Source organism: Pan troglodytes, chromosome 15 (assembly GCF_028858775.2).
Source record: "Pan troglodytes isolate AG18354 chromosome 15, NHGRI_mPanTro3-v2.0_pri, whole genome shotgun sequence".
Classification (NCBI taxonomy): Eukaryota; Metazoa; Chordata; class Mammalia; order Primates; family Hominidae; genus Pan; species Pan troglodytes.
Window position 1 is genome coordinate 99,926,256 of NC_072413.2, and position 27,946 is coordinate 99,954,201.

The window sequence follows — 27,946 nt, forward strand, 5'->3', positions numbered from 1 at the left end:
ATTCCTTAGACAAGTATGTGAATATTTACCTTATACACCAGGCCCTGTTTTAGATTCTGGCAATATAGCAATGAATAAAACCCACAAAAATCCTTGCCCCTGGGCCGGGTGCGGTGGCTCACGCCTGTAATCCCAGCACTTTGGGAGGCCAAGGCGGGTGGATCACAAGGTCAGGAGGTTGAGACCATGCTGGCTAACACGGTGAAACCCCATCTCTACTAAAAAATACCAAAAAAGGGCCAGGCGTGGTGGCTCATGCCTGTAATCCCAGCACTTTGGGAGGCCGACGCAGGCAGATCACGAGGTCAGGAGATCGAGACCATCCTGGCTAACACAATGAAACCCCGTCTCTACTAAAAATACAAAAAAAAAGGCCGGGCATGGTGGCTCATGCCTGTAATCCCAGCACTTTGGGAGGCCAAAGCAGGCGGATCACCTGAGGTCAGGAGTTCGAGACAAGCCTGGCGAACACAGTGAAACCCCGTCTCTACTGAAAATACAAAAAATTAGCCGGGTGTGGTGGCAGGCGCCTGTGGTCCCAGCTACTCAGAGGCTGAGGCAGGAGAATGGTGTGAACCTGGGAGGCGGAGCTTGCAGTGAGCTGAGCTCACACCACTGCACTCCAGCCTGGGAGACAGAGAGAGACTCCGTCTCAAAAAAAAAAATATATAAAAAAAAATCAGCCGGGTGTGGTGGCGGGTGCCTGTAGTCCCAGCTACTCGGGCTGAGGCAGGAGGATGGCGTGAACCTGGAGGCGGAGCTTGCAGTGAGCCAAGATCACGCCACTGCACTCCAGCCTGGGCGACAGAGTGAGACTCCGTCTCAAAAAAAAAATCCTTGCCCTTTTGGGGTTTATATTCTGGGTAGTGTGGGGAAATAAAAGAACGCAAAATACACCTAAGTGAACTATAGAGCATGAGAGATGACAAATCAGTCAGGAAAGGGCCAGGGAGACAGGCCAGCCATTCCTCTAGAGCTGCCAGCTGCGTGGTCCGTTCTCATCTCAGCTCTCAGTGCAGTTCGCAGGTAGGAAGCATGCAAGCAGCAGGGCCTTCTGATGGCAGATCCTCCTCTCGTGGAATCCCACAGCTTTCCCAACAGGACCTTAAAGGTTGTGTAGTACATTTTCTGGGTTGAAAAACTTGGATCCTGGCCGGGCGCAGTGGCTCACACCTGTAATCCCAGCACTTTGGGAGGTTATGGCTGGTGGATCATTTGAGGTCAGGAGTTCGAGACCAGCCTGGCCAATATTGTGAAACCCCATCTCTACTAAAAGTACAAAAATTAGCCGGGCGGTAGTAGCACGCACCTGTAATCCCAGCTACTCGGGAGGTTGAGGCAGGAGAATTGCTTGAGCTCGGGAGGTGGAGGTTGCAGTGAGCCAAGATCCCGCTACTGCACTCCAGTCTGGGCGACAGAGTGAGGCCCTGTCTCAAAAAAAAAAAACACTTGGATCTGAGTTAAGCGATTGAAAGTCATGTGACTCGCAGTGGAGTCAGTCAACAACCCAGGTCTCCTGGCTCTTAAGACGTTTCCTTTTTAATATTATAGGAATGGGAATGCTGGCTCCTTTTACAGTACTGGTCCCTTTACACTGTACTGCATACTCGTTTTTTCAGTGGATATATGAGCTTCTTGTCAAAATTATGTGGGTCCCATGAAGAAACATCTAACCAGGGGAAGGGGGAGGGAATGAGACATAAGACGTACTTATATAAGATTTCTTTTAAGAATTCCAATTCTTGGACATGTTAAATTTTTTGATATTTTCTCATGTTTAAATCTCAGTTCGTTTTTCATGCTGTGCTCAGCACTGTGAAGTGTGGGGAAATGGAGCAAGGGGGCTGCGGGAGGAGCCGCTGGCTGTGCTCAACATGCCTGTGCCTTTACCCCTTCAGTGTGTTCTTGTGTCTGATTCATCTCTAACACAGATGACATTTTACTGTTTTTCAGAGAGAAGCTAAAAATGAAAGAACGGGAAGAAGCATGGGTTAAAATAGAAAATCTAGCCAAAGCCAATCCCCAGGTACTAAAAAAGAGAGTAACATGAAAACGCCCAGGGTTACTTGAATGTTTTTATAAGATAGGAATATATGTCTTCACCATGGGGGGGGTCTCGATTTCACTAACGTTGTATATGAAAATGTCTGCAATAAAAAGTACTTTTAAACTTTGTAACCCTCCTTTTGTACAAGTACTTATTTTGCCCCATATCGTTTTTACCACAGAATTGACTTTTTTCCTCTGCTTTTTAAATAAGATCTGAATCTTATGCATATACTGTGGTAAAAAGAAAACTTGAATACAGCCTGAGACTGTGCCTCCTCTCTCAGATATCATAGATGCTGTCACTCAAACAGCATTTCCCTTTCTTTTTCATATGAAATTAGTTCTAAAAGAAAGGAAATTAGATTGGAAATAGATTAAGTATGACGTTTTGATGTCCTCTTTCTTTGTATGAGGTTTCTGTAAGCCCAGCCTTTTATCATTAAAAATCAGCTGAATTCTGCCACATTAGCAGCTAACCCTCCTTCCCACCCCAGCAGCGGGTGCCAGTGTGCTCTGGTGAGTCTGTGCCGATGGCCGGACGTCCCGGAGCTGCCGGCAGTTCCAGCTGCCGGGGCTGCCAGGGTCCGGGAGGGTTTCCTGGTGTCATGGTCTTTGGGTTTGATGTACACTGCTGTAAATGATTAGAGCGTTATGACAGTTTCTTCACGTTCTGTGTGCCTGATTATAACAGTGCCTCTTAAAAAGAAAATCTTTTTCAGAAAATCTTTTGTCTGAATCTTTGCCACTCTTAAGAATTCTCAAGCTTTCCTTCAACTCTCCAGAAAAGATTTTACCGAACAATGTATTTCTTTTAGTGAGAGATATGCATAGTTACCTAAGTTGGTTTTTAGATTTCTCTGACATTTAATAAAAAGTTATACATGAATATAAAGTTAAAAGTATATCTTTACCTATATAACAACATATTGGTTTGTCTACTCTGATAAAACTGCAATCAGGAAACTCAAATCAGGAAAACGGAATGACATTTCTAATTGTAAGCCCTTGAGTCCACCTAAAACAGGTAGCCAGCATTTTTCTAGCAGTTATTTACTCATGCTGACAGAAATGCTGTTTTAAGATTACTGTCTAAAACTGTATAATCCTTAATTGAGGTAGGTAGCTATAGGTGTCTCCTTTTAATGAATTGAATTGATGTTGAAAGTGTGGTTAAAATACTGATATTTGTTTTAAAACATGGTAACACTATAAACCTGGGCAAGTTTATAAGGCCCAGCCCTGCCTGACGCTGCCCTGCGTGTCTTGCTTTGTTCTGAAGAGCCTCAGGCAAAGTGGGTGCTGATAGCCCTCAGGATTGTCAAGGACCCCAGTACACATGCAGTTGAAATCAGTAGCCTCGAAAACATGTGAGAAATGAATACACACACACACACAAACACACACACACACGAATCAGAAGGTCTGATTTTATGTACCTAGAATATAGAGATAACTTATTGAAAAATTGCATAAAATTGTTACATTACAAATCAAGAGCTGGTTGTTTGTATTGACAAACATGGCCCAGTTTCACTACTGTACATACTGTACGTAACCAATGTTTCTTCTGAAATACGTATTGTTCTCTTTTTTCTTTTTCTCAACTTTTCCTGAATGTTCTCAAGTAACTTTCTGTATTCTTTTTGGTTGCTCTCTTTGCAAACGTCTGTGGTGGTGGCAGGCATGCCGTGGTTCTGCATAGGAGCTTTGACGAACTGTGATGCTGGGAGCTTAGCCCTGCCTTGTCCTCATGTCTGTGTTGACGCCATCTGTGACGCAGTCCCCATGAGTCTCGTCCACATGCCCTAGTCGCATGGCACATGGTCTCCTAAACAGAAAATACTTCATGGGTCAATACCTCAGAGCTGGAAACTCTGGCCTCGTACTTGCTTCTCATTCTCAGGAGAAAATATCTAAATTCTGATCACTGCTTCCCATTACAACAGCAACAAAAAGTCAGTAATTTTGTGGATAATACAGTCTGGTTATTTCTGTAGGGAAAATAGTTGGGTTTTCAAAGTTTGGTTTTCCATCTCAGATCTGCCTGTGGAGAATTGGTTTGCGGGCTTTGTTTTTAAGGTGGGTTCCCAGGGACTCGCTGTGTGTTCCCTGATGCCCCCCGTCCTTGCAGACCGAGCCTTCGTCCACTCAAACGTGTGACAGCACGTACCCAGCAGGCGTTGGGGACCCGGGAAGGCTGCGGTGCCCTCAGGACTGTGTCTTGTTTGAGCAGTTATGGCAGCTTTACTGGGGTTTTTAATGTCACACATGATTTAATTTTCTAAAATCATGAAACATTGGCAGTTTCTAACATAAATGTGTTTCTCCTAATCCATCAAAAGGGGCCATATAATATTTTACTACTCACTTCCCCCAGCTTTTGTGGGAACCATATGAAATGAAGACAGGCACTTCTGTGAGACTCAGAGTAGCTGTGGCTCAGTGTTTGCAACGACCAAAACTGCCATGAGCAACCCAGGGCAGGGTCTGGGACGGATGCCTGCCTTTCCTTCGAGAGAGGAGCTCATGTGTGGAACGCACCTCAGTGAAGGTTTTTGTTTTGGTTTGGTTTGGTTTGGTTTGGTTTGATTTGGTTTGGTTTGTTTGAGATGGAGTCTTGCTCTGTTACCCAGGCTGGAGTGCAGTGGCGTGATCTCGGCTCACCACAACCTCCGCCTCCCAGGTTCAAGCAGTCCTCCGGAGTGCCTCAGCCTCCCAAGTATGCTGGGACTACAGGTGCACGCCACCATGCCTGGCTAATTTTTGTATTTTTAGTAGAGACGGGGTTTCACTGTGTTGGCCAGGCTGGTCTCGAACTCCTGACCTTGTGATCTACCTGCCTCGGCCTCCCAGAGTGCTGGGATTACAGGTGTGAGCCACCGCACCTGGCCTTCAGTGAAGGTTTTTATTCCTAGTCAGAACCCTCTCCTGCCGGTGCCCGCTGTGTGAGGTTTATTTTGCTGTGAACATCTGGTAGCATTCTTGTGTAGGGACACTCTCCTTTGCCCCGAGGGCCAGAGAGCCGTGCTCCAAGCGGAGGCTGTTGGTGGGTCCCATGAAGAACACTGCTTGTTGCCTGGAGTAGTCAAAAGCAGAAGAAGCGTTGGTGTGAAACAGTCCCCGCAAGTCTCAGGAGTCTTGCAGCCACTTAGGTTTCTGTATCTCCCACCTGACTGTGAGCCCCCTCGAGGAAAGGTGCTGTGTCCTGAATTGTGGAAATTTCTAGGGATACAAAGATGAGAACAAGACATAGCCCCCAGCCTCAGGGAGCTTACAGTCCATTAGGAGAGGCAGATGAATTCAGCTCAGATGATCAGATTGTATTAATAATATACCTGGGGGAGTGTGCTGGAGATGGCAGGACCAGCTTATTCGTTCCCATCTCTAAAGAAAGACACACACAGTACGGGGGCCTGGCCTCTTGGTTTGACTGAGGGGGCCTCACCCAGTCAGACTTGAGGGAAGGTGCCCGCGGCAGAGGTAGAGAAAAGCAGGGACACAGTGGGTGACAGGTGTCGGTCCTGGTGGGGTGTCAGTTATGGGGAGGGCCGGTGCGATCTGCTGAGAGGTGAGGGTGGAGAGGGAGCAGAATTCCCCCAAAATGTCAGCAGATATTAAAGAGCCATAAAGGGCAAAATGGCCCAGCCCGACTTGCATTTTTGCAAGCTCTTTGGCGCAGCATGGATGGAGTGCTGGGGCTGTCGGGGTAGGGTGTGGAGATGTGTGGAGATCGTGGTGCTGGGCGGAGCTGTGGGAGTGAAGGCACAGGGCGCTGAGGACCTGGTCTGACTGGTCTTCAAGGAAGGAGCCCAGCTGAGGGTGTGTGCCCCGTCTGTTTTTGGGGGACGTGGAAGCCAGGTGGGCCGAGTTGAGCAGCAGGGCCTGGGCCTGGAGGCATGGAAGCCAGGGTGAATAAGGAGGGGCAGAGGGTGTGGGAAAAGGCCGAAGACAGCCCACAGAGGAAGGAGCCCAAGGCACCTGGAGGAGAGGCTGGGGTCACAGAGACCGAGGGAGGGTGCAGGTTCAGGGCTGAATGATGGCGTCCACGGTCATCATTCCTCAGAGAGGTCCAGTGAGGCAAGGCCGGGAAGGGCTTAGCAGCCAGAGGGCACCCATAGGCCTCGTGCCAGAGGTGGCTCCGTCAGAGGATGAGGGCCAACACCAGACGGTGGCTGAGAACGGAGCTGCTCTGGGCTGGCAGGGTGTGAGGGGCAGGGGTGAGGGGGCAGGGTGTGAGGGGCAGGGGTGAAGCAGGTCAGCAGGAGGGCGCTGCTGTGATAGGAGCTCAGCCTGAAAGAGGCCGAAGCTGTGGGACTCGCTGGGCAGAGAATGGAGGGGTGTGGATGACAGCAGCCTGGGCGGGAACCCCCACTCCCCTCTCCTGAACTCAGAGGCCCTGAGCAAGTTCCCCAGCCCCTCCATGTCCCAGTTCCCCCATCAGCCAGGTGAGGGTGGCAGTACACACACACGACCACGCGGGACAAACAGGCGCCCCACACACTTCCCAGCTCACAGCAGACACAGATGCCGCTTCCTTCGCCTGTGCCCTCAGAGCCAGCAGACGCTCGTCACAGTCATGCTGTCCCATGCACCCTGTCTCATGGAACCCTCACAGCCACCCTCCGGGGTGACCTTACCCCCGCACTACACTCATGGAAATGGAGTCACCCAGGCCCAGTGACTGAGGGCTGAGCCATCTGTGTTTCAATCCAGAGCACAGGGAGAGTGGAGAAGTCCCAGGGCCGCCCGTAGGGAATGGAGAGGGAGCGTCAGGCTCACCCAGGCTGCGTTTGTTTTGGTGGAGAGCAAGTCACCTGGGATGTGATGAGAGGGTTTCATAAGCAAGCCGGGAAAATGGGATAAAGGGGAGAGAGAACCGTGCCAGCTGTCTCGATGAGAGGACATGATCGTGAGAGGAAAGGGAAAAGAATCATGAGGTTGGAGGTCGCTGGCAAAGAATGGGCGGCCAGAGGTGAGGGTTCCAGTGGTGAGACAGCTCCCACCACCGAGCCCAGGGTGCGACCTCGCACTTGGCTGCTGACGTGGAGTCAGAACTGCAGAGGCCATGGGGTGTGGGCCAGGGTATGGGCCACTGTCCATCAGATGCAGAGGGGTCAGGAGGGGACCAGCTGCTTTACTGTCTCCACTGAGTGCTTTCTGGTTTCAGAAGTCAGCAGCCGCATCATGTTGCAGGTGTAGGCGAATCTCCTACTGAGTGGGCTTCCTGCGGGAGAGGGCCCTGGGGGGCGGCAGGGGAGATGAGTCCCTGGCCAGGATGAGAAGCTTGGAGTTCAGAGCCTGGGCACCTAACAGAGCAACTCCACGCTTTGCATTGCAGTACACAGTGTATAGTCAAGCCAGCACCATGAGCATTCCGGTTGCAATGGAGACAGATGGGCCTTTATTTGAAGATGTGCAGATGCTGAGAAAGACAGTGAAGGACGAGGCTCATCAGGTAAAAGTGCACCGAGCTCAGCTGGGCACCCATGACTGATTTGCTTAAGAAATGCACATTTTTGTAGGCGATGTGATTTGCATCAGTGCCTTCTGTTTAAGCTGAAATTAAAACTTAAATTTTGCTAGTCTTAAAGGAAACATTGTATCGATAGATCTTAGTGATCAAATTACTAGAAACAGTTTTTAAGGATTAAGTATGTGCCTGAGATGTGTATCTCCATTTACTAACAGCAGTAGTAATCCCAACTCTTAACTGTTCTTTAAATGTTCACTCCAGCAAAATCGAAAGCTTCACAGCCATATCCACCCCTCGCTGTTTTCTTCACAGCCCTCTGGCTTCTGCTTCGACCCAGAGAGGCTCCCTTAGCTCTTCACAGCAGGTGCTAACAACCCCGCTCCCTAGGACACCTCACCCCCCCCGCCCCTCCCCCTGTCCCCTCACCCCCCCGCCCCTCCCCCCTTGCCCCCTCACCTCCCTCGCCCCGTCCCCTTCCCCCCTCACCCCCTTCATCCCCCTCGCTCCTCTCGCCCCCCACCCCTCCCCCACCCCTCAGCCTTCTCCCCTCGCCCCCCTCATCCCCCTCGCTCCTCTTGCCCTCCCCACCCCTCCCCCTCTCCCCCCTGACCCCCCTCGCCCCCCTCGCCCCCTCCCGGGCACTGTCTTTCAGTGCTTTTGTCACAGGCCACCTCCAAAGAGAGCCTCCGACTACTGTTACTCCTCAGCTGGGCCTGTAGACACTTAGGACAACTGACTCAGTTCCTGCCTGGGTTCAAGGAGCGTTTCAGCTGCCGTGTTTCCCTGAGCGTCCCTCCCTGTTTCAAATGCCTGTAAACTAAAACAGTAGTCCCAAATGGCCTGGGGACATTGGCCTTTCTCACTGAGAAACTTTAACCTCTTTTTGACCAGCGAAAGAATTCCAAAAGACATCCCCTTCTAAAATGCTGAGGTAAGAAGTGAAAGTGGGCGCCCCGCCTGTGGAGTAGCCATTGTTTTACTCCTTTACTGGATTAAATAAAATATGTTGTTTAAATGAATGCCCCCCATTTCTTTTTTACTTCTTGAATGTGACTGCTAGAAGATTCGGAATTAGCACATGGCTGGCGCCGTATCCCGATGGGGCTGCGCTGGCCCCGGCTCCTTTCCGGAGTTGCACAGGAAAGGGCTCGCGGCACCAAGTCCCCACGGCAGCCACGGTCATCGGCCTCTTCTGCCCCTCTAATTCCTCAACTCAGGTTAAGAGCAAAATAGGTGACTGAATGCTTTTCTTAGCTCATCAAAGCCTGAAAATACTAGAAATACAGTGGAAAAGCTCACTGAAGACTTGGAATATCAGTAACTAATTTTCTATCTAATCCAGTTGGATTCCATATTCTCCTCACCATGAATGTTCTTAGCAATGAATAGATGTCATCAAAAATATGAAAATCTGTATATATTTCTCTCTTTGTGGGAGTGTTAATGTTCTTCTTGATATTTTTTTTTAACTCAGGAATTTAAGGTTGCCTTTTTATACCATTTTGATTTTGTGGCTTCAAATTTGCTCAAGACTTGTTAAGTTGACCTTGTTACTGCACACAGAAGGAAATCACAGTCGGTGTCTCTCCTGTGAGGGAACCTGCCTGGGAGTTTGTGGCCACGTGTTCATTTTTAAGACACAAGGCTATACACAGTTAAAAAGCCAATTCTTGGCCGGGTGTGGTGGCTCACGCCTGTAATCCCAGCACTTTGGGAGGCCAAGGCAGGCAGATCACCTGTGCTCAGGAGTTTGAAACAAGCCTGGCCAACATGGGGAAACCCCATCTCTACTAAAAAATACAAAAATTAGCCAGGCTTGGTGGCAGGTTCCTGTAATCCCAACTACTTGGGAGGCTGAGGCAGGAGAATCGCTTGAACCTGGGAGGTGGAGGTTGCAGTGAGCCAAGGTGGTGCCATTGCACTCCAGCCTGGGCAAGAAAAGCAAAACTCCGTCTCAAATTAAAAAAAAAAAAAAAAAAAAAAAAAAAAAAAAAAAAAATTCTTACACATTAAATAGCTTAGGGTTGGGGAATTTTTATTTTTGGTATAGCCTTTGACTTAGGTCAGAATTAAAGCTAGACGAAGAATAAACTAGGTCCAAAATGTGATGTACCTGAAAGGTGTGTGCATATTTGCAATTTAGGTCCTGCTCTGTAGTAGATCAAGAACTTGATCAAGAATGCAAACCAAAATAGCATTCTCTCCTGAGTAAAGCTGCCTTTGAAAGTCAGCCCTAGTATCTGTGTGATATTCGGGGCCCCAGAACGTCCAACTGCTTGGTCTGTCCACTGCCCTTGGAAAGGGGCACGTCCCCTCCTGGGAGGGTTACCTTATACAGTGACAGGAAGGAACCAGTCCTGTGGCCATCCACTTGTCTACTTGTAAATACACACACAGGCAGGACAGTTCTTGGAGAACTCCTGTAGCATGTCTGCTTCCTTGTTTTCACAACTCTTGAAATTGTGTTCTGTCACCGGGTTTCCTGTGTGACTGATATTCTTAGAACAGTGATTCCCTCACCTCATCCTTAGATCTCTATGAATTATGTTCCTGAGTCAGAAGACTCAGAAGAGTCATTGGGATGTCTGTTTTCCCCAGATTAACGTGCTCTCCATTAGAATGTCAGAAGACTCAGAAGAGTCATTGGGATGTCTGTTTTCCCCAGATTAACGTGCTCTCCATTAGAATCTCAGCAGGCTTTTTATCCTCAAGAAGTTGAGAAAGCTAATTCTAAAATTCACATGGAAATGCAAAGGATCTAGAATAGCCAAAACAACTGTGAAAAAGAGCAAAGTTGGAAGACTAATAATACTATGCAATTCCAAGACTTCTTATAGTTTTTGTTTGTGTTTGGAGACAGGGTCTCACTGTGTCACCCAGGCTGGAGTGCAGTGGCGTGATCACAGCACACTGCAGCCTCAACCTCCTGGGCTCAGGCGATCCTTCTACCTCAGCCTCCTGCAGTGCTGAGATTACAGGTGTGAGGACCTGTGCCTGGCCTGACTCCTTGTAGATTTCTGTGGATCAGTTGAATCAATTGAATTCAGTTGAATTCAACCTATCCAGATGAAGGTATTTATGAAGTGCAGTCTCTAGGTGTAATATTTGAAATGATAAATTCTGCTTTTTTTTTTTTTTTTTTTTTTTTTTTGAGACAGGGTCTTGCTCTGATACCCAGGCTGGAATGCAGTGGCACAATCTTGGCTCACTGCAGCCTCGGCCTCCTGGACTCAAGCAATCCGCCCACTTCAGCCTCCCAAGCAGCAGTGACTACCGGCACCACCACACTCAGCTGATTTTTGTATTTTTAGCGGAGATGGAGTTTTACCATGTTGGCTAGGCTGGTCTCAAACTCCTGGTCTCAAGTGATCTGCCTGCCTTGGCCTCCCAAAGTGCTGGGATTATGGGCATGAGCCACCACACCCAGCCAATAAACTTTTCTTAAGTTGAAAAATGTTTGGAGTTGTTTTCTGGAAATTCTGAAAGCACTATGGTTAAAGCAAAAAGAAGGTACCAATTCAAGTCTGCAGTGAGCTATGATTGCACCACTGCCCTCCAGCCTGGGTGACAGAGCCAGACTCGGACTCTGAAAATTAAAAAAAAAAAGGTACCGGGATGCAGGAAAAATGTGCACAATTTGGTGACCAAATTGACGTAAGAAATGATAGCTAAAAATTAAGCTTTTTTGGTTTTTATATATAGTCATTTGATTATATTCAGTGCCCTTTTAATTTTATTTTCAGCTAACTTTATTTTTCCAAAATAATTTCACATTTCTTTGAGATGATGTGAGTGTTGGGTAGGGAGAGGTGTGAGAGGTAGTTGAAGGAATAGCTGGAGAGTGGGAAGCAGGCTCTGATGCTGATGGATGGAGTAGGCTGGATTTTTGTGGAGAAATTCAACCATGTATTTACCTATCCTTTATTTACATTTCCTTCAAGAAACTAGTATAACCCTATACAGAACATTCAAAGAAAACTAGCAAATATCATGTGAATAACATTTATATTATAGACATTTAAAATGTTTGCAATTCTCATTTTTAACAGTTGGTCGGGAGAAAAGCAGTGTCAACCACGCAAGTAAGGAAGGTGTAGAGAGACGGAAGGTGGGCAGTGCAGGCTCTCATTACTCAACATGTAGAGCACATTGAAGGCCTGTTCTCCGGGAGAAGAATTGACGAGTTAACGTGGACATGAAGTATTTTCCCTTTTGTCCATGCCATTCCAGATTGTGATGGTCAAAACAAAGAAAGAAATTTGGCAGCTGGGAGGCCGGGCACAATGGCAGATGCCTGTAATCCCAGCACTTTGGGAGGCCGAGGCGGGCAGATCACCTGAGGTCAGGAGTTCGAGACCAGCCTGACCAACATGGTGAAACCCCGTCTCTACTAAATAACAAAAAATTAGCCGGACGTGGTGGCAGGCACCTGTAATCCCAGCTACTTGGGAGGCTGAGGCAGGAGAATCGCTTGAACCCAGGAGGTGGAGGTTGCAGTGAGGCGAGGTTGCACCATTGCACTCCAGCCTGGGTGACAGAGTGAGACTCTGTGTCAAAAATAAATATAAAATAATTTTTAAAAAGAAAGAAATTTGGTGGCTGGGCACCATGGCTCACACCTGTAATCCCAACACTTTGGGAGGCCGAGGCAGGAGAATTGCTCGAGGCCAGGAGTTTGAGACCAGCCTGGGCAACACAGCAAGACCTCATCTCTAGAAAAAGAAAAAAAAAAAAAAATAGCCAGGCATGTGGTGCATGCCTGTAGTCCTAGCTACTCAGGAGACTGAGGCAGGAGGATCCCTGAAGCCCAGGAGTTGGGAGTCTGCAGTGAGCTGTAATCACGCCACTGCATTCCAGCCTGGGTGACAGAGACCCTGTCTCTAATAAAAATAAAAATAAAAATTTTAAAGAAATTTGGTCCCTTAAGAAATGTTGATTATTTCTATCTGAAATTAAGTAGTAAAGTTTAAACTTACACCTTTATAAGAGGAAGGAAACTTGCATAGCCATGTATGCCCAACCCCTGGTGTGCTTTCAGCATTTACGGTTTACATTGAGCCTTCCAGGTCTGCCCGTGGGCTGCAGAAAAGAGGCCACCTCTCTCTGACTTGTGTCTCCTGTGGTCCGCTCCGCCCCTGCCAGCATGTTCACCTGCACATCCCCTCTGCCAGGCCCTTCATCAGCCTGCCATCTGCATGCTGTCTTATTCTCCCTGCCTGCTGCTGCTCTCATTTTTTTGCCTTGTAGATGGTAAAATTATTCTCTGCTTTACACATCAATTTAAAATGTCTAAGCAGAAAGGCCCAGATATATCCACTGGTTTTCTGTCCTTTCAGAAGCTCTGGGGTCATGTTTGTGTTCTCAGTTTGCATTCACTGGTTCCAGCTCCAAGCTTTTTACTGTTGCCTTTTTCTATGAATATGTTTCTTCTCTTTGGAGTGCCTATTTCAGCTGTAATTACATATTTCAAGTATATAAAAATCTTGGTTTTGTTTTGCTTCACTTTGTTTTACAGATCAACATAGAATGGGCATAAAATTCAGGGTAGAATTTCACCTCTGGGTTGAAGGTAGACATGCTTTACATCCTCACACGTTAACACACTCTTACAAGTACTGTGATGGGTGAGGGGACCGTGACCTTCACCATCTCCAGAGGTGGATGATTCTCCTAAAACCCTCACGCTGGTTTCCAGGGAAACAAGAAACCAAAAGTCCTGCCCCTACCATGAGTGAATGTTAATATTCAAACAACATTTCTAGAAATAATCCTAAAGTGATGTGACAAAATTCTTTTTAAACCTTGACATTATTGCTGTTTTCATCGGTAAATTTGCAAAGAACCCTGCTGAGAAACACTTAGCAAAAATTTGAACTTTACATTCAGGACTTCTGCAGGTCCTTGAATTTTTCATTAAAGCGAAGGAAAATGTATTTAAATCCATGTCAAAATCAGACATCTGGAATTTGTAAGGCGTTTTTACGCTTACGTTCTTTTTGTTGTCAAAAGACTGACTGAAATTTTGTCTGCTAGACATACCACAAAAGTAACTTAGTCTTTTTCAATACACTGAACAAAAAGGAAGACTTAATTTTGGTGAAGAAACTTTATCCAGAAAAGTTTCTAACTAATTGGCAGTCAGTCTTCTGGCATATACATCATGTTTGGGTGATTTAGATGGTTTATTGTTTTGTTTCAAAATATTGGTGTCTCTACTTTTAAACTGAATTATGTGTTTATTCATGGAAATGGATGCTTTTCATATGTAAACTCTCCAAATTAAGTTTCCCTTTTATTGCAGATACAGTTATCCAAATCCTCATGCAAAAATGGGATTCACTTAATTTTTTTTTAAGTGAAACCAAAATTTCCTAGACTTTAGAAAGACAATGGATTGGAGAAGAGAGTATATATTTTTTTTCAATTTGATAGAAGTTTGAAATCCAATTTAAATATGTTTTTTATTCATTCTTTTTCTTTACCTCCAAGGAAATTTCTACGTCTTTTTTTTTTTTTTTTTTTTTTTTTTTGAGATGGAGTCTGGCCCTGTCACCCAGGCTGGAATGCAGTGGTGCAATCTCGGCTCACTGCAACCTCCACCTCACGGGTTCAAGCGATTCTCCTGCCCCAGCCTTTCAAGTAGCTGGGATTACAGGCGCGCGCCACTACGCCCATCTGATTTTTGTATTTTTAGTAGAGACGGGGTTTCACTATGTTGGTCAGGCTGATCTTGACCTCTTGACCTCGTGATCCGTCCGCCTCGGCCTCCCAAAGTGCTGGGATTACAGGCGTGAGCCACCGCACCCAGCCAGAAATTTCTGCTTCTTGAAATGCTTCTGTAGGGGACATGCCCATGAAATGGCTTTAATGACATTTATGAAATAGGAGGTTACTTAGGAAATTTACTAAAATGCATGAATTCTGCATATTAGAGGTACTGAGTCCTTTGTACAAGCACTGCACATTTCAGAAGACCAGAATGCCAGTATTGAACACACAGGTCCTCAAACGAGTCACGATTTTTAGTAGCAAGACATTTTTGGCAAATTTCCATGATAAGACCTACGCCGTTTCCCTGTGGCCAGGGTGCCGCCAGCGAGTGGGTGAGGCACACGTGCCTCGCGGTTATCCTTTGACTTCCACCTCAGAAGTAAGCTTGCTTTTCAGATAGCTTAGTTTGTAGCCAACGCCATTGCATTTCTAATTCCAGGCACAGAAAGATCCGAAGAAGGACCGTCCTCTTGCACGCCGCAAGTCCGAGCTGCCTCAGGACCCCCACACCAAGAAAGCCTTGGAAGCTCACTGCAGGGCCGATGAGCTGGCCTCCCAGGACGGCCGCTAGCCTCCGGGGCGCCGCGTCGGGGCTGGGCCCGCCAGTTCCTGCCTGGATTCTGTAGAAAATACATACTTTCTGTGCCATACCAATCAGTTACACTCAAAGCTTTCTTGGACCCCGTTCCGTAGGCAATAACGTGCGTCCGCCTCAGCGCGAGATTAGGAGTTCAAACAATGGTGACTTCCCAGAGCCCGCTGGCAGAGCCGCGGCTTGACGACGGTGTCCTCACAGTGTCGCCGCCACCCCAGCGTAGTCCAAGTCAGACTATTTCACAAAGTCAGAGCGATAGGAAAGCACCCTGCCCTTCATTCTTCGTGTTCTCCCAAATGGAACTTAGGATCTTTTAACATAGGTGGTTCTGTGATAACATCAATGTTTTCCAAATCAAAGGAACGCTTTAAAAAATAGGACCTATTTTTTAAGACTTTACAGCCTTTGAAATGGTTTCCACGTGATTGTTACGCCAGCAGTTCTCGTTTGTTTGTTTTTCAATCTCAGTGACATGGCTCTTTGCTTTCGAGTTCTCACACAACGTACTGGGCAAATGACAATCCTCAGCCGCTGGTATTTTCTAAGGGGTCTCTTCACTTTGATGAGTGACATGAACGCCGTGTCTCCTTCTCTTGTGTGTACCTAAAGCCATATTTCCAAGTCTGTGGTACTCCAGGATTCCAGGAGTAAGCTTGTAGAAGAGATTTATTTTAAAAGAGATTGCTCTGAAATTTATCTTAAAAGAGCTTGCTCTGTCTACCTTGACAGAAATTGGAGTTTAAAAATTATGTGTTAATATTTTTATTTGCAGATTTCGTTTCCATCAACTTAAACATTGTTGCCCTTCAACAAGGCTCTTGAATTAATAAAATTATAGTCTCTAAGAATTCCACATTTTATGGAAAGTTAGAGCAAAATCATTTTCAGTTAAGCCAATTCTTAGCCTAATGCAAACTGCAGCGCCTTTGAGCGTAAAGTAACACAACAGCGTTGCACGGGGCCGGCACTGCCGCTGCCTTCACTGAAGGCTGCAGTGCTGCTCTGGGAGCTTGGAGGAGGCACCAGCGAGGATGACGTTCAGTGGCGCTCTTTGTTGAGAAGAGCTCACGTTATCAACACCTTGTAAGGAAAATACAGTGTCTGAGTTTTCATCGGTCTTCACATGCTGCTATGTATTCCACAGAGTTCCTTGCATGTACTGAGCTTTTGTTTTAGATGGAATAGCACAAGGAGAAAAATCTTTAAACTTAGTGCTTTGTCTATTCTTTATTTCTCTCAGGGTGGCCAGTATTTTGACTTATTTATCCTGCTTGAAAGCTACTTGAGATGTGTACTGCTATTCTAAACACGTGATCTAGTTTCTTTCATCTCTGGCATAAGATTATATAACTTAATGTTAAGTGTCTTGAGGCATAAAAGACAAAATGTGGCTTATTTTAGGATCTGTTTTTTCATCGAGGTCTCGGGTATCCTTTCAAAGATAGTGAGAAGCAGACACTGCTCCTTGTGCAGCTCTGGTACCTGCTGCCCACTGCTGTCATTCAAGCCACTGGCAATGCCTCTGTCCTCGTGTCTTGGAGGAAAATCACCTGGGGGGGAGGGGACTTCTTGTGGAGAGAGCAAGTGCAGGTATGAAATGCGAAGACTGCCCCAGCTAAAAGTGGACAAGTCCGCTTTGTGAGATGAATACTTCCTGAGAAACTTGACAAGTATCTCTCCATTTTACCATTATGAAAACTATCATTAAAAAAAACAGTTTAGATGCCTTCTCCTTTTGAGGGAAAAAGGGTGCTTTTTATTGTATAAAGCAGCGTCTTATGTATTTTGATATACCATTGTTTGAACTTCCGTCTTTAGCTGATAGACTCTCAAATATCCTTGATTTTGGATGTTCAGTATGTTTGTGAGAGAGGTTTCTGGGAAGACTCTCTTTTTGCCCTCGGGAAAAAGCAAAATATCAATGTTTGGGTGACTGTGTAAAGCTCAGTGTGTAAGAACATCTTTTTGTCTAGGTTTTCTTTCTGCTCTTTATTGAAGACAAACACTCACCAAAAAGAAAAATAAAAGTTTTCAGAGAAACTAATTTTCTTTGGCAAGAGTATTACTTAATATTTTGGCCTCCTAAAGTTTCCCTAGTTAGTACTTGGACTCCTGTGCTAATTGTCAGCTTACATATCATTGTATAGAGACTGTTTATTCTGTACCAAACTGATTTCAAAAGTACTACATTGAAAATAAACCGGTGACTGTTTTTCTTCATAAAGTTCTGCGTTTGGCATCTTCACTCTTTCCAAAATGTATCTGTACATCAGAAATGTCACTATTCCAAGTGTCTTTTTAGTGTGGCTTTAGTATGGCTTCCTTTTAATATTGTACATACATTGTATCTTTGTTTTATGGTAATAAGTGATAAAAATGTAGACTTCATATTTTGTACAAAATGTCCTATGTACAGAATAAAAAAGTTCATAGAAACAGCAAATATAGGTAAGTGGCACAATTATTTTTCTTTAGAAAATATCTGTAACTTTATGCATTAGTGAAATGTTAAGTACCGACATATTTTTTAACATTTTGTAATTCAAAACTTTTTGTTTTGACATTGTTTATGAAGAGAAACTTCATACACTTGCCATTTAATATGCTCTTTTATCTAATTTTCAAAAACTCTAAAAAACGGTGTATCATATGGACTAAATAAAGAACATGTGAATTTTATTGCTCATCATGAAACTAAATTTAGCCATGGTGTTGAGCAAGCTGGCTCTGACGTTATCGGGTTCCCGTTAGGTCAGGGCCGCCCACACACAGGGACGCTGACTGCAGAGGGGCTGGCCATCTCCATCCAGCCCGCCTGGAGCGCTGGCTGCGCCAGATGCTAGCCACAGCTGTTCAAAGCTAAGTCTATCCACTGATTTTTTTACTTACTTAGTGGAAAAGGCAGTGTGACTTTTTATAGACCACCTCTTGGTTTGGTTTGGGTTTGGGGGCTTTTTTTGAGTAAGAAAAGGTGAATCAATACAATTTATAGAAATGAAAGTCTTGAAAATAGGGAATTGCTGAAAGTATGAATTTGGGATCCTAGTTCGCCCACCTCCTCCTCAGTGGAGAGATCATTATCCTCGCTGATGCTCTTGCGAGAAGCCCATGGAAACAGGAGTAAAGTGTTATCTGCTCGTGTCGTGGTTATAACCTCACCTCTCCATAGCTGCGTGTGGTCAGCACGCCGGCTGGCGTGGGAGGGCAAGCTCTGTCCTTAGCTTCCTTCTCTACCCAGTGGCGTCTGTGCTCCCTTCGCACTGACAGAGGTGCAGACGCCGTCACTCTGCAGCTGGGGGCACGTGGACGAGGCTGAGACCCAGGCAGAGTGTGGCCTTCGCCCAAGGGTCTGGTAACTTTGCTGGCTGTTTCGAAGAACCGCACACGCCCCACTTCCACCTAAAAGTGGACTCGCCAGCCAGAAGACTTCACATCCTGCACCGCTACTCACGTCGATGTTTCCGCAGACTAGATGCTCGCCCGCTGCGGTCCTTATCCCCCATCTTAAAATTGGAGGAAACCTGGTGTTTAGTAACTTCCTACAGCACGAGAGTTCGAGAGGACTCACTCACAGAGGCATGCTGCGATTTCAGCCCAGCTGCATGCTGCTGCTATTTTGGGGTAGCAAGAAGCATAAAGGCAAAACTGTACTGGCTTCGTGTCTCCTTCCGTGAGGGTTGGCAGCACCCATCAGCAGTAATGACAAGGAGAACTCATATTTCTTACCACTGCCTTTATGCCAGGAGCTGTGGTGGGTGCCTCATTTCCCTGGGTTAATTTACTTAGTTCTCACAACCCACCAAATAATTTACTACTATTATCCTCATTCACAAATGAGGAAACTGAGGCACACAAAGGTGAAGTCACTTGACCGAGGTCACACAAATACTGAGTGGAGCCAGGTTTCGACCCAAGCAGTGTGGCCTGGGGTCCAAGCCCCGACCGTCATGTTACATGGTGGAAATGCCTTCTAGATGGGCAGCATCATGGGTGACGGTGAACACAGGTGAGGGCCTGGGGACATGCCCGCAGCACCACGCCAGGCCATAAGGAACACACCCAGGTGGACAGTGTGAAGTTACGGTATTGTCAACCTAAAGGAAGAAACTGAGACAAATTAATATAGGGAGAGGCCAGGCCCCACGGCTCATGTCCGCAATCCCAGCTACTCAGGAGGCTGAGGTGGGAGGATCACTTGAGCCCAACAGGTTGAGACTGCAGTGAGCCGTCATCTCACTCCTGCATGCCAGCCTGGGCGACAGAGCAACACCTTGTCTCAAAAAGAAAATACAGGGAGAGAGCTTATTTGGGCCAAGGTTGAGAGCTGCGGCCTAGGAAACACTTCCAAGTTGCCTTGAGAAATGCTCTGGGGGAGAAAAAGAGAGGCTTCTGCATTTAAAGGAAAAAGGACGGATCAGGAAAGGGGCAATTACTCAAGTTGTTTTTCAGGAGTTCTCATTGGTTGACAGAAACACTTGGTTAGTTCTCATTGGTTGACAGAAACACTTGGTGAATGATTGGCTGCTATACATTGTTGAACTACAGGCCACGAGTTACCGTGTCCAACGTGGCATTGTTAGGTACATGGCGTAGCTATTGGTACCAGTCTGGAACCCACACAGCAGGTTTCAGGAGACGATCTCCCAAGGCAGGAGGGGGAGTGGGGCGTGGCTGCTGTCTCATTCCAGTGCCTCTGGGCCTGATCGCTGAAAGGGGGCTCACCTTCCTCAGGTAAAAAGTGTTTCCTTCTTATCCTGAACTCCAGGTGAAACCCGTGCATCTGCATTCACCACCACTTGACACAGGAGAACCCCGGGCCCTGCAAGGTCGAGGGGTGACCACGGTCATGGGCCCCAGGGTCTGTCCTTCATGACCATTGCCCCATGGAGACACCCAGGGCCGCCTGGAGCCCATGCTCAGCCCCGATGTTGCATTGGGGAAGCAGCCCCTATGGAGACAGTGTCAAGGGATAGCTGTGACAGCTGTGGGCTCTGATGGTGCACTTGACCCCAGAACCAGAAGAGCTTGATTCCAGTCCAGTGGCTCCCGTTCCTCGGAGGCTATTGTTTTTTTGTTTTGTTTCGTCTTGTTTTGTTTTTGAGACAGAGTCTCACTGTGTCGCCCAGGCTGGAGTGCAATGGCGCGACCTCAGCTCATTGCAACCTCTGCCTCCTGGGTTTAAGCAGTTCTCCTGCCTCGGCCTCCGGACTAGCTGGGATTACAGGCGCCCACCACCACACTCAGCTAATTTTATATTTTTAGTAGAGACGGGGTTTCACCATGTTGGCCAGGCTGGTCTCAAACTCCTGACCTCAGGTGATCTGCCCGCCTTGGCCTCCCAAAGTGCTGGGATTACAGGCGTGAGCCACCACGCCCAGCCTGAGGCTTTTGTTTCTATGTAAGTTTAGATTTTATAAAACTTTTTTTTTTTTGAAACGGAGTCTCACTCGGTTTCCCAGGCTGGAGTGCAGTGGCGCGATCTTGACTCCTCACAACCTCCGCCTCCCAGGTTCAAGTGATTCTCCTGTCTCAGCCCACCAGGGAGCTGAGATTACAGGCCTGTGCCACCACACCCAGCTGATTTTTGTACATTTAGTAGAGGTGGGGTTTCAACATGTTGGCCAGGCTGGTCTCCAACTCATGACCTCGTGATCCGCGTGCCTCGGCCTCCCAAAGTGCTGGGATTACAGGTGTGAGCCACCGCGTCCAGCCTGAGGCTTTTGTTTTTAGGTAAGTTTAGATTTTATAAAACGTCAGCATTTTTTTAAACAAACATGCTAAATTTCAGCATATTTGGAGACCACCAACACATTAGCCTCTGTTCTCATTATATTACTAGTGTGAACCTATAAAATTATCAAAAATTCAGCTCTTATTTAACATGTAGTTTTATGTAATGTTTCATTTGGAGGGAAAAAAATGGATTCTACTGTCAAAAAGTTTGAAATGTTCTAAGCTTAATTCAGTTCCTTTTTTAGAGACGGGAATAGACCTAGAGGTGCAGAGATGGGCCCAAACTGACTGGAAGCCAAGTGCCCCCTACTCTCATAAGACTTTCTGCTTCGTATGAAAAGCATGATGTAAATTCCACAGAACTTGGGGGTGGGGGTGGGGGCAGGGGCCACATAAAAACTCCATAATCTCTAGAATTCCTATTTTCCTACTTACAGGTCTTCCTGGTCATGTCTGGTGTAGGGTGGTTGCTCTTGAGGGGCTTTTAGAAATACACAGCTAAGGGCACAGCAGGGGAGCCCTGATTTTTAACAAATACAGAATTGTATTTAAAAAAAAAATACACGGGTAAATAAACAAGCTGGGGCTGGCCCAGGTGTACTGATTTGTGTACTTTTATAGGATAATATGTAACAAATTGATTACTGGCCAATCCAAGAGGGGTTTTTGTTTATGTTTTGGGGCCTTTGTTTTTAGAGATGGCTTCTTGTTGCCCAGGCTGGCCTCAGACTCCTGGGCTCAAGCGATCCTCCTCCCAAGTAGCTGGGACCACAGGCCTGTGCCACCACACCTGGCAATCCAAGAGTTTTTTGACCTATCTTCTTAATTTCTGTAATAAAAGCAACCAGTAACAGATACTGTTGGTGAACGAACACGCAGCACAGCTGTGATGGAAAAAGAATAGTGGAGGGGGAATGAGGAGAACCAGTGCTCAGGAGCCCCAGAGATGCTAAATGGGCACTTTACAGCCAACAGCGCTGCTCAGGTGCTTCTGCCTCCCAGAAGTGTCTCACACTCACACACACACACCTGGCCACCCCCAAATCAGAATATGGATCAGAGGGGGTGCCAAGCAAGGGGAGGATTAGGCTGGATCCTGGCGCTGAAGCATAACATTGAGAAGCCAAAGGCTGCCATTCTCCCCCGCTCCTCCCTCCCTCCCTTTCTCAGGTGTGGTGGCCTCATCCATCTTCATTTCTGCCTCCAAAACAAGGCTCCCTTCCTGCTGGCGAGCCAGCCCCCTGCTGACTCTCCCTTGGGTTCCCCTCTGTGCGCTGCCCTGAGCCGGAGCTTCCATGTCTAATGCAACGCAGGTGAGCCCGTCCGCCAAGTACTTCTTGGGTGTTTAGGTGCCTGTTGAAAATGGGTCCTCAATCGGCAGGGCGCGGTGGCTCACGCCTGTAATCCCAGCACTTTAGGAGGCCAAGGCGGGCAGATCACGAGGTCAGGAGATCGAGACCATCCTGGCTAACACGGTGAAACCCCGTCTCTACTAAAAATACAAAAAATTAGCCGGGCGTGGTGGCGGGCACCTGTAGTCCCAGCTACTCTGGAGGCTGAGGCAGGAGAACGGCGTGAACTCGGGAGGAGGAGCTTGCAGTGAGCCGAGATGGCGCCACTGCACTCCAGCCTGGGCGACAGAGTGAGACTCCGTCTCAAAAAAAAAAAAAAAGGAAAAGGAAAATGGGTTCTCAGTCAAAGAGTGACCCCCAGAGTGAGCGCCATGCCTGAGGCTTAGAGCAGGGTCACCTCCTCCTTTCAAACAGGAATCCATGCTGAGGCTGGAGCCTCTTCAGACCCACGGGGCCCCACAGCCCACAGAACCAAGGCTGACCCCAGGGCTTGAGCTAAAGCAAACAGTCACGTATATCACGTGTTGCCATCAGATGACTTGTGAGAAGCTGCCTTGTTTCCAGTGCTGTCAGAGCCCAGGTGATTCTCTAGCAAATGCTTTGCCGGGAAACCTGGAGGTTTCTTCTTTCGGGATTGCTTCTTTGTGAGTTTCAAACAGAGTCAAATAAAAAGTCTGCCACAGAAAATTGACATCATAATTAAAGGCCCAGAGGTCGGCGTGAGACTGGCATGAGGGGCAGAGGAAGGACATGGGGCCCACCCGGAGTCTCCGACCACCCCCAGGCTCAAGAGTTCCCTCTAAGGACTCACGGAAGTGAGTAAAGCTGTCGGACACATGGCTACAATTATGACAGTGAACGGACACTGATGAAAATCAGCAAGAGGACAAGATGCACAAGGCAGGGCCATCCAGGAGATAGCGGGCTCTGCTCAGAGCTGCCAGCCGTCCTCTCCCCGTGGAGCCCTGCGGCGCGCTGGCTTCTCCTGGTGACGGTGTGCACCAGCTCGCATGGAGTATCGCCAACCAGGGAAGCTCGCCCGAGCCTTGGCGTCCACGGTTTTACTGGTTAATCATGTGTACATGGTGGCCTCAGTGTCCAGCCCCTCCAGAGGTGGGGCCATCCTGTGTGGCCCAAGACCCCCAGCATAAATCACGTTTGCCTAGACTGTCCAGCAGGGCCCAAGGCCCCCAGCTAAACAAAGCCACTCTCACCAGGCACAGCATGCCAAGGGCCTCTCGGCTACTGCAAAGCTGGGGAAAAGGCCCGACTTCTCTTTGGACAAGGTTGAACCTTTACTGAACAGCTGTCCTCCCCACAAGAGGAACTAGAGCACAGAGGGGCTCATCTGCTGGGCCAAGGTAGCTAAGGGCAATGTGAGGGTCTCACAGTCAACCCAGGACCTCCCTAACTCAAAGCTCTTCCCGCTACACAGCAAGAAGAAGGGACTTCCCAGCTAAATGGTGACATCTGCTTTCCACTGAATCTGAGAAAGGAGAAGCTTCCAGAATGAGACTAAATAATTTGCAGAGGAGAAGGAACAGAACTTGCCTTCAGAATGTGGACCACTCCCCGTAACTCAGAGACAAAACAATCCCATATCTTGAAGGAGCTTGGAGATGAGCTTTATTTTATATCAACATTAAATACATATGGGTATACCTAGCTTTATTTCCCCCCTCAACTTAGAGTCTGAATGTGTGGTAAGCGTGTTCATCGCTGGATAAGCATCTGGTATGGTCTAATCCGCAATAAGTAGGGGAGTGGGGGCCGGGCTCCATGGCTCACACCTGTAATCCCAGCACTTTGGGAAGCCGAGGTGGGCGGATCACTTCAGGTTAAGAGTTTGAGACCATCCTGGCCAACACGGTGGTGAAACCCGGTCTCTACTAAAAATACAAAAAAATTAGCCAGGTGTGGTGGCAGGAGCCTGTAATCCCAGCTACTCGGGAGGCTGAGGCAGGAGAATCGCTTGAACCCAGGAGGCAGAGGTTCAGAGGTTGCGGTGAGGTGAGATTGCGCCATTGCACTCCAGCCTGGCAACAGAGCAAGAGTCCGTCTCAAAAAAAAAAAAAAATTAGGTGTGGTGGTGCATGCCTGTAATACCAGCTACTCGGGAGGCTGAGGCAGGAGAATCACTTGAACTCGGGAGGTGGAGGTTGTAGTGAGCCAAGATCGCGCCACTTCACTCCAGCCTGGGTGACAGAGTGAGACTTCATCTCAAAAAAAAAAAAAAAAAAAAAAAAGTAGGGGAGTGGAAAGTTTTCAGGGAACCCAAGAGCCTGAGTCTTCCTGAATGAGCTCTCCAGCAAGGAGAAAGCCCAGCAGAGTCTCCGGTGGGCAAAAATCTCAGGCAGAAGAAACTTCTGTGACTGCATTCACTTATTCATAACAGAACACCCACGGCCCCACGGCCCCACTGCCCCAGCTGAGGATGAGGAAAGCAACCACAGCTGCCGCTCTCACTAGCTTCTTTCTCCAGCCTAGAGACTGGTGTGACTGCATCTCGCCATGAGGTGCCCGGGGTGGGAGGAGACCTCATGGCCATGTTGGGCAGCCCGTGGCTTTATGAGTGAGGACAGCCAGGACCACCGAACCCCAATACCCGGAACACTAGCACAGCAACAGTGCCAGGCAGACCCCAATCTCTCAATTCCTGGCCCCGTACTTGCGTCAATATGGTACCGCAGTGAGACCCTAAATCTGCTCCACCAAGGCTGACCCTGGAACCAGTGCTGGATCTCTGATGACTAGGAGGACCCGGTGGTTGCCAGGGTCCCCACAGCCAGTCTGCAGACCTGCCCAGGCATGACAGTGTTTCCATGTCCTCATCAAAACAAGAGAAAAGACGGCTGGGTGAGGTGGCTCATACCTGTAATCCCAGCATTCTGGGAGGCTTAGGTGGGAAGACAGCTGGAGCCTAGGGGTTCAAGACCAGCCTGGGCAACACAGTGACACTGACCCTGTCACTACCAAAAAAATAAATTAGCTGGGTGTCGTGGCGCGTTCCCATTGTCGCAGCTACATGAGAGGCTTGAGGTGGGAGGATCAATTGAGCCCAGGAAATTGAGGCTTCAGTGAGCCGTGCACTTCAGCCTGGATGACACAGCAAGACCCTGACTCAAAAACAAGAGAGAAGAGCAATGGAATGGGTTCCTCTGGAAACTCAGTTTGAAGAAGGACCCTTTTTCTGACATGCTCTTCCTCTGCTTTTAGCATTGAAATATACCTTTGGAAATGGCAAGTGTAAATACGAGTTTCTTTTATAATTCTCCGCTTGAAAAAAGTCGGCAATACCGTTTTAAAATTTGAATAGTATGATAATGCTGATCGGCCTCCAGACCTATGAAATCTCAAATTCTAGGAACCCCTGGTCTAGTTCAAACCCTGGTTTTACAGAAAATGAAATAGAGAAATAGGAAAGCCCCATAACTGGCGAGCCAGCCCCTGTTGTGTATCTAATAAGATCTCACAGAGTTAACCGGGCGCAGTGGCTCATGCCTGTTATCCCAGCACTTTGGGAGGCCAAGGCAGGTGGATCACTTGAGATAAGGAGTTCGAGACCACCCTGGCCAACATGGTGAAACCCCATCTCTACTAAAAAACAATACAAAAAATTAGCTGGGCATGGTGGTGCACCCCAGTAGTCCCAGCTACTCGGGAGGCTGAGGCAGGACAATCGCTGGAGACAGAGGTTGCAGTGAGCTGAGATTGCGCCACTGCACTCCAGCCTAGGTGACAGAGTAAGACTGCGTCTCAAAAAAAAAAAAAAAAAATTCACAAAGTTGTGCGTTTGTGGGTAGTACTTTATCTTGACTACCATTTGGTTTCTTTCTAGATTGTGAATTTTTTTAAAGTCTCTAGGAAAATGAGGCCGGGCGCGGTGGCTCACGCCTGTAATCCCAGCACTTTGGGAGGCCGAGATGGGCAGATCCCCTTGAGCCTAGGAATTCAAGACCAGCCTGGGCAACATGGTGAAACCCTGTATCTACAAAAAAAATAAAAATTAGCCAAATATGGTGGCACACACCCGTAGTCCCAGCTACTCAGGAGGCTGAGGTGGGAGGATCACCTGAGCCTGGGAAGTCAAGGCTGCAGTGAGCCAAGATTGCGCCACTACACTCCAGCCTAGGCAACAGAGTGAGAACTTGTCTCGAAAAAATAAAAAATAAAATCCAACCCCCTTGGGTGAGGATTTGACCCAAATGAAGACAGTGAAAAGAATTTCGATCAACAGGTATCTGTGGGGTGGCACATGCGGGCACTGGGGCCTCAGTATGCCCTGGACAGCATCACCCTCTAGGTAGACAGAGTGGACACCCACAGCATAGAGGGGTCAGTGCTAGCAGCATGGGCCACACCTGCCCACCCCCTCCCAGCCCAGTCCCTGAGATCTTCTTCACCCAGGAACTGACACCACCACCCAGCAGACTCATCAAGCCAGAAACCCGGAGGTTGGCCATGATTCTTCCCTTCCTAGGATTCTTAGATCCTAGAGATTGCACCTTAGCCCAGCCTTGCTCTCCCACCCCAGCCCCGCCCCTTCCCTAGTCTGCAGTGACAGCTTTCTCTCCAGAACGTGTTAAAATAGAGATCACGTCGCCCTCTTGCTTAAAACCCTCGAGTGGCTTCACATGGCACTTAAATAAAGCCTGAGACCTCCCCATGCTGACCTCTGCAGCCATGGCCAGCTGTGCTCCCACTGGTCCATCACTGGTTTCTGCTTCTCACCCACCAACCTCCTTCCCGCCCCAGTGCCTTTGCACACGCTGTCACTGTCACTTCCTACTTCTAGCCCCTGAAGTGGCGGGGCTGACTGTTTTCAACCTGCAGGTCTAAAATGCAATGGTTTCTCTCGAAAGGGGCCTTCTCTGACCACTGTCCTGAAATTGGGAATCCCCCATCCCCTTACTCTCTGTCAGGGCACCCCATTTTCATCAGAGCCCTGGTACAATTTGTCATTTCATTTATTTCTTAGTAAACTGCCTCCACCACAAGGCAAGGAGCTCATCTGCTTTTTCTTGGAGGTGTCTCCAGTGCCCAGCTCCATCGCCAGTGCAGACGGGACAGCTTGCTCAGCTTGTGAAGTGAATGAGGTGTGAAGAGCAGGATGCACACCCGCAGTGACTGTGCCTGAAGGGGGCAGAGCCGTGGGAGAACACTCGCTCATCCCAATGTCTGTGGACCGTGCCAATAACGGCGGTGAACCCAATGCAGATGCCCCTGCTTCCATGTCCTGAGACAGTCCAGCAAGTCAGCTTCCATGGCAGGAAGCCAGCACCGCAGTGGGGAGAGGGTAGGGCACTGCAGGGAGGCTTCCCACTGGGCTTCCCCCAATGAAAGTGGAGAATGTCCCAAGCAAGAGGACCCGTGCAAAGACCCGAAGATGAGGGGGGCTGGAAGATTTGCCAGGGTTTGGCTCACAGAGTAGCAAAGAAAAACAAGGAAAAACTACTTACGACAATTACATACATACAGAAGGCTTCACAGGTAAATCAAATCTATCCATCCAACCTTTTTTTTTTGAGATGGAGTCTCGCCCTGTCGCCCAGGCTGGAGTGCAGTGGCGCGATCTGGGCTCACTGCAACCTCCGCCTCCCAGGTTCACGCCATTCTCTTGCCTCAGCCTCCCGAGTAGCTGGGGCTGCAGGCACCTGCCACCACGCCCGGCTAATTTTTTTTGTATTTTTAGTAGAGATGGGGTTTCACTGTGTTAGCCAGGATGGTCTCAATCTCCTGACCTCGTGATCTGCCCGCCTCAGCCTCCCAAAGTGCTGGGATTACAGGTGTGAGTCACCGCGCCCGGCCAATTTTTTGTATTTTTAGTAGAGACAGGGTTTCACCATGTTGGCCAGGCTGATCTTGAAATCCTGACCTCAGGTGATCTGCCTGCCTCAGCAGGCAGATAGAAAAAATATTTTTTTAAAAAAGAAAAAATATTTTTTACGAAAGTAAAATAAAAAAAGAAACGTA

At 47.9% G+C, this 27,946-nt stretch overlaps 1 protein-coding gene across 32 annotated transcripts in view; it reads left to right on the forward strand.

Moving 5' to 3' along the window:
- Window positions 1-17,331, forward strand: part of PPP2R5C (protein phosphatase 2 regulatory subunit B'gamma) — a 166,724-nt gene extending 149,393 nt beyond the window's left edge. For 9 of the 32 annotated variants that reach the window (XM_016925772.4, XM_063792711.1, XM_063792713.1 and 6 more), the window contains 3 exons: window positions 1,954-2,026; window positions 7,388-7,504; window positions 14,733-17,331. In XM_016925772.4, the coding sequence (XP_016781261.1) occupies window positions 1,954-2,026; window positions 7,388-7,504; window positions 14,733-14,864 (322 nt within the window). In that variant the 3' untranslated portion in view covers window positions 14,865-17,331. 32 annotated transcript variants of the gene reach the window in all.
- The last annotated feature ends 10,615 nt before the right edge of the window (window positions 17,332-27,946 follow it).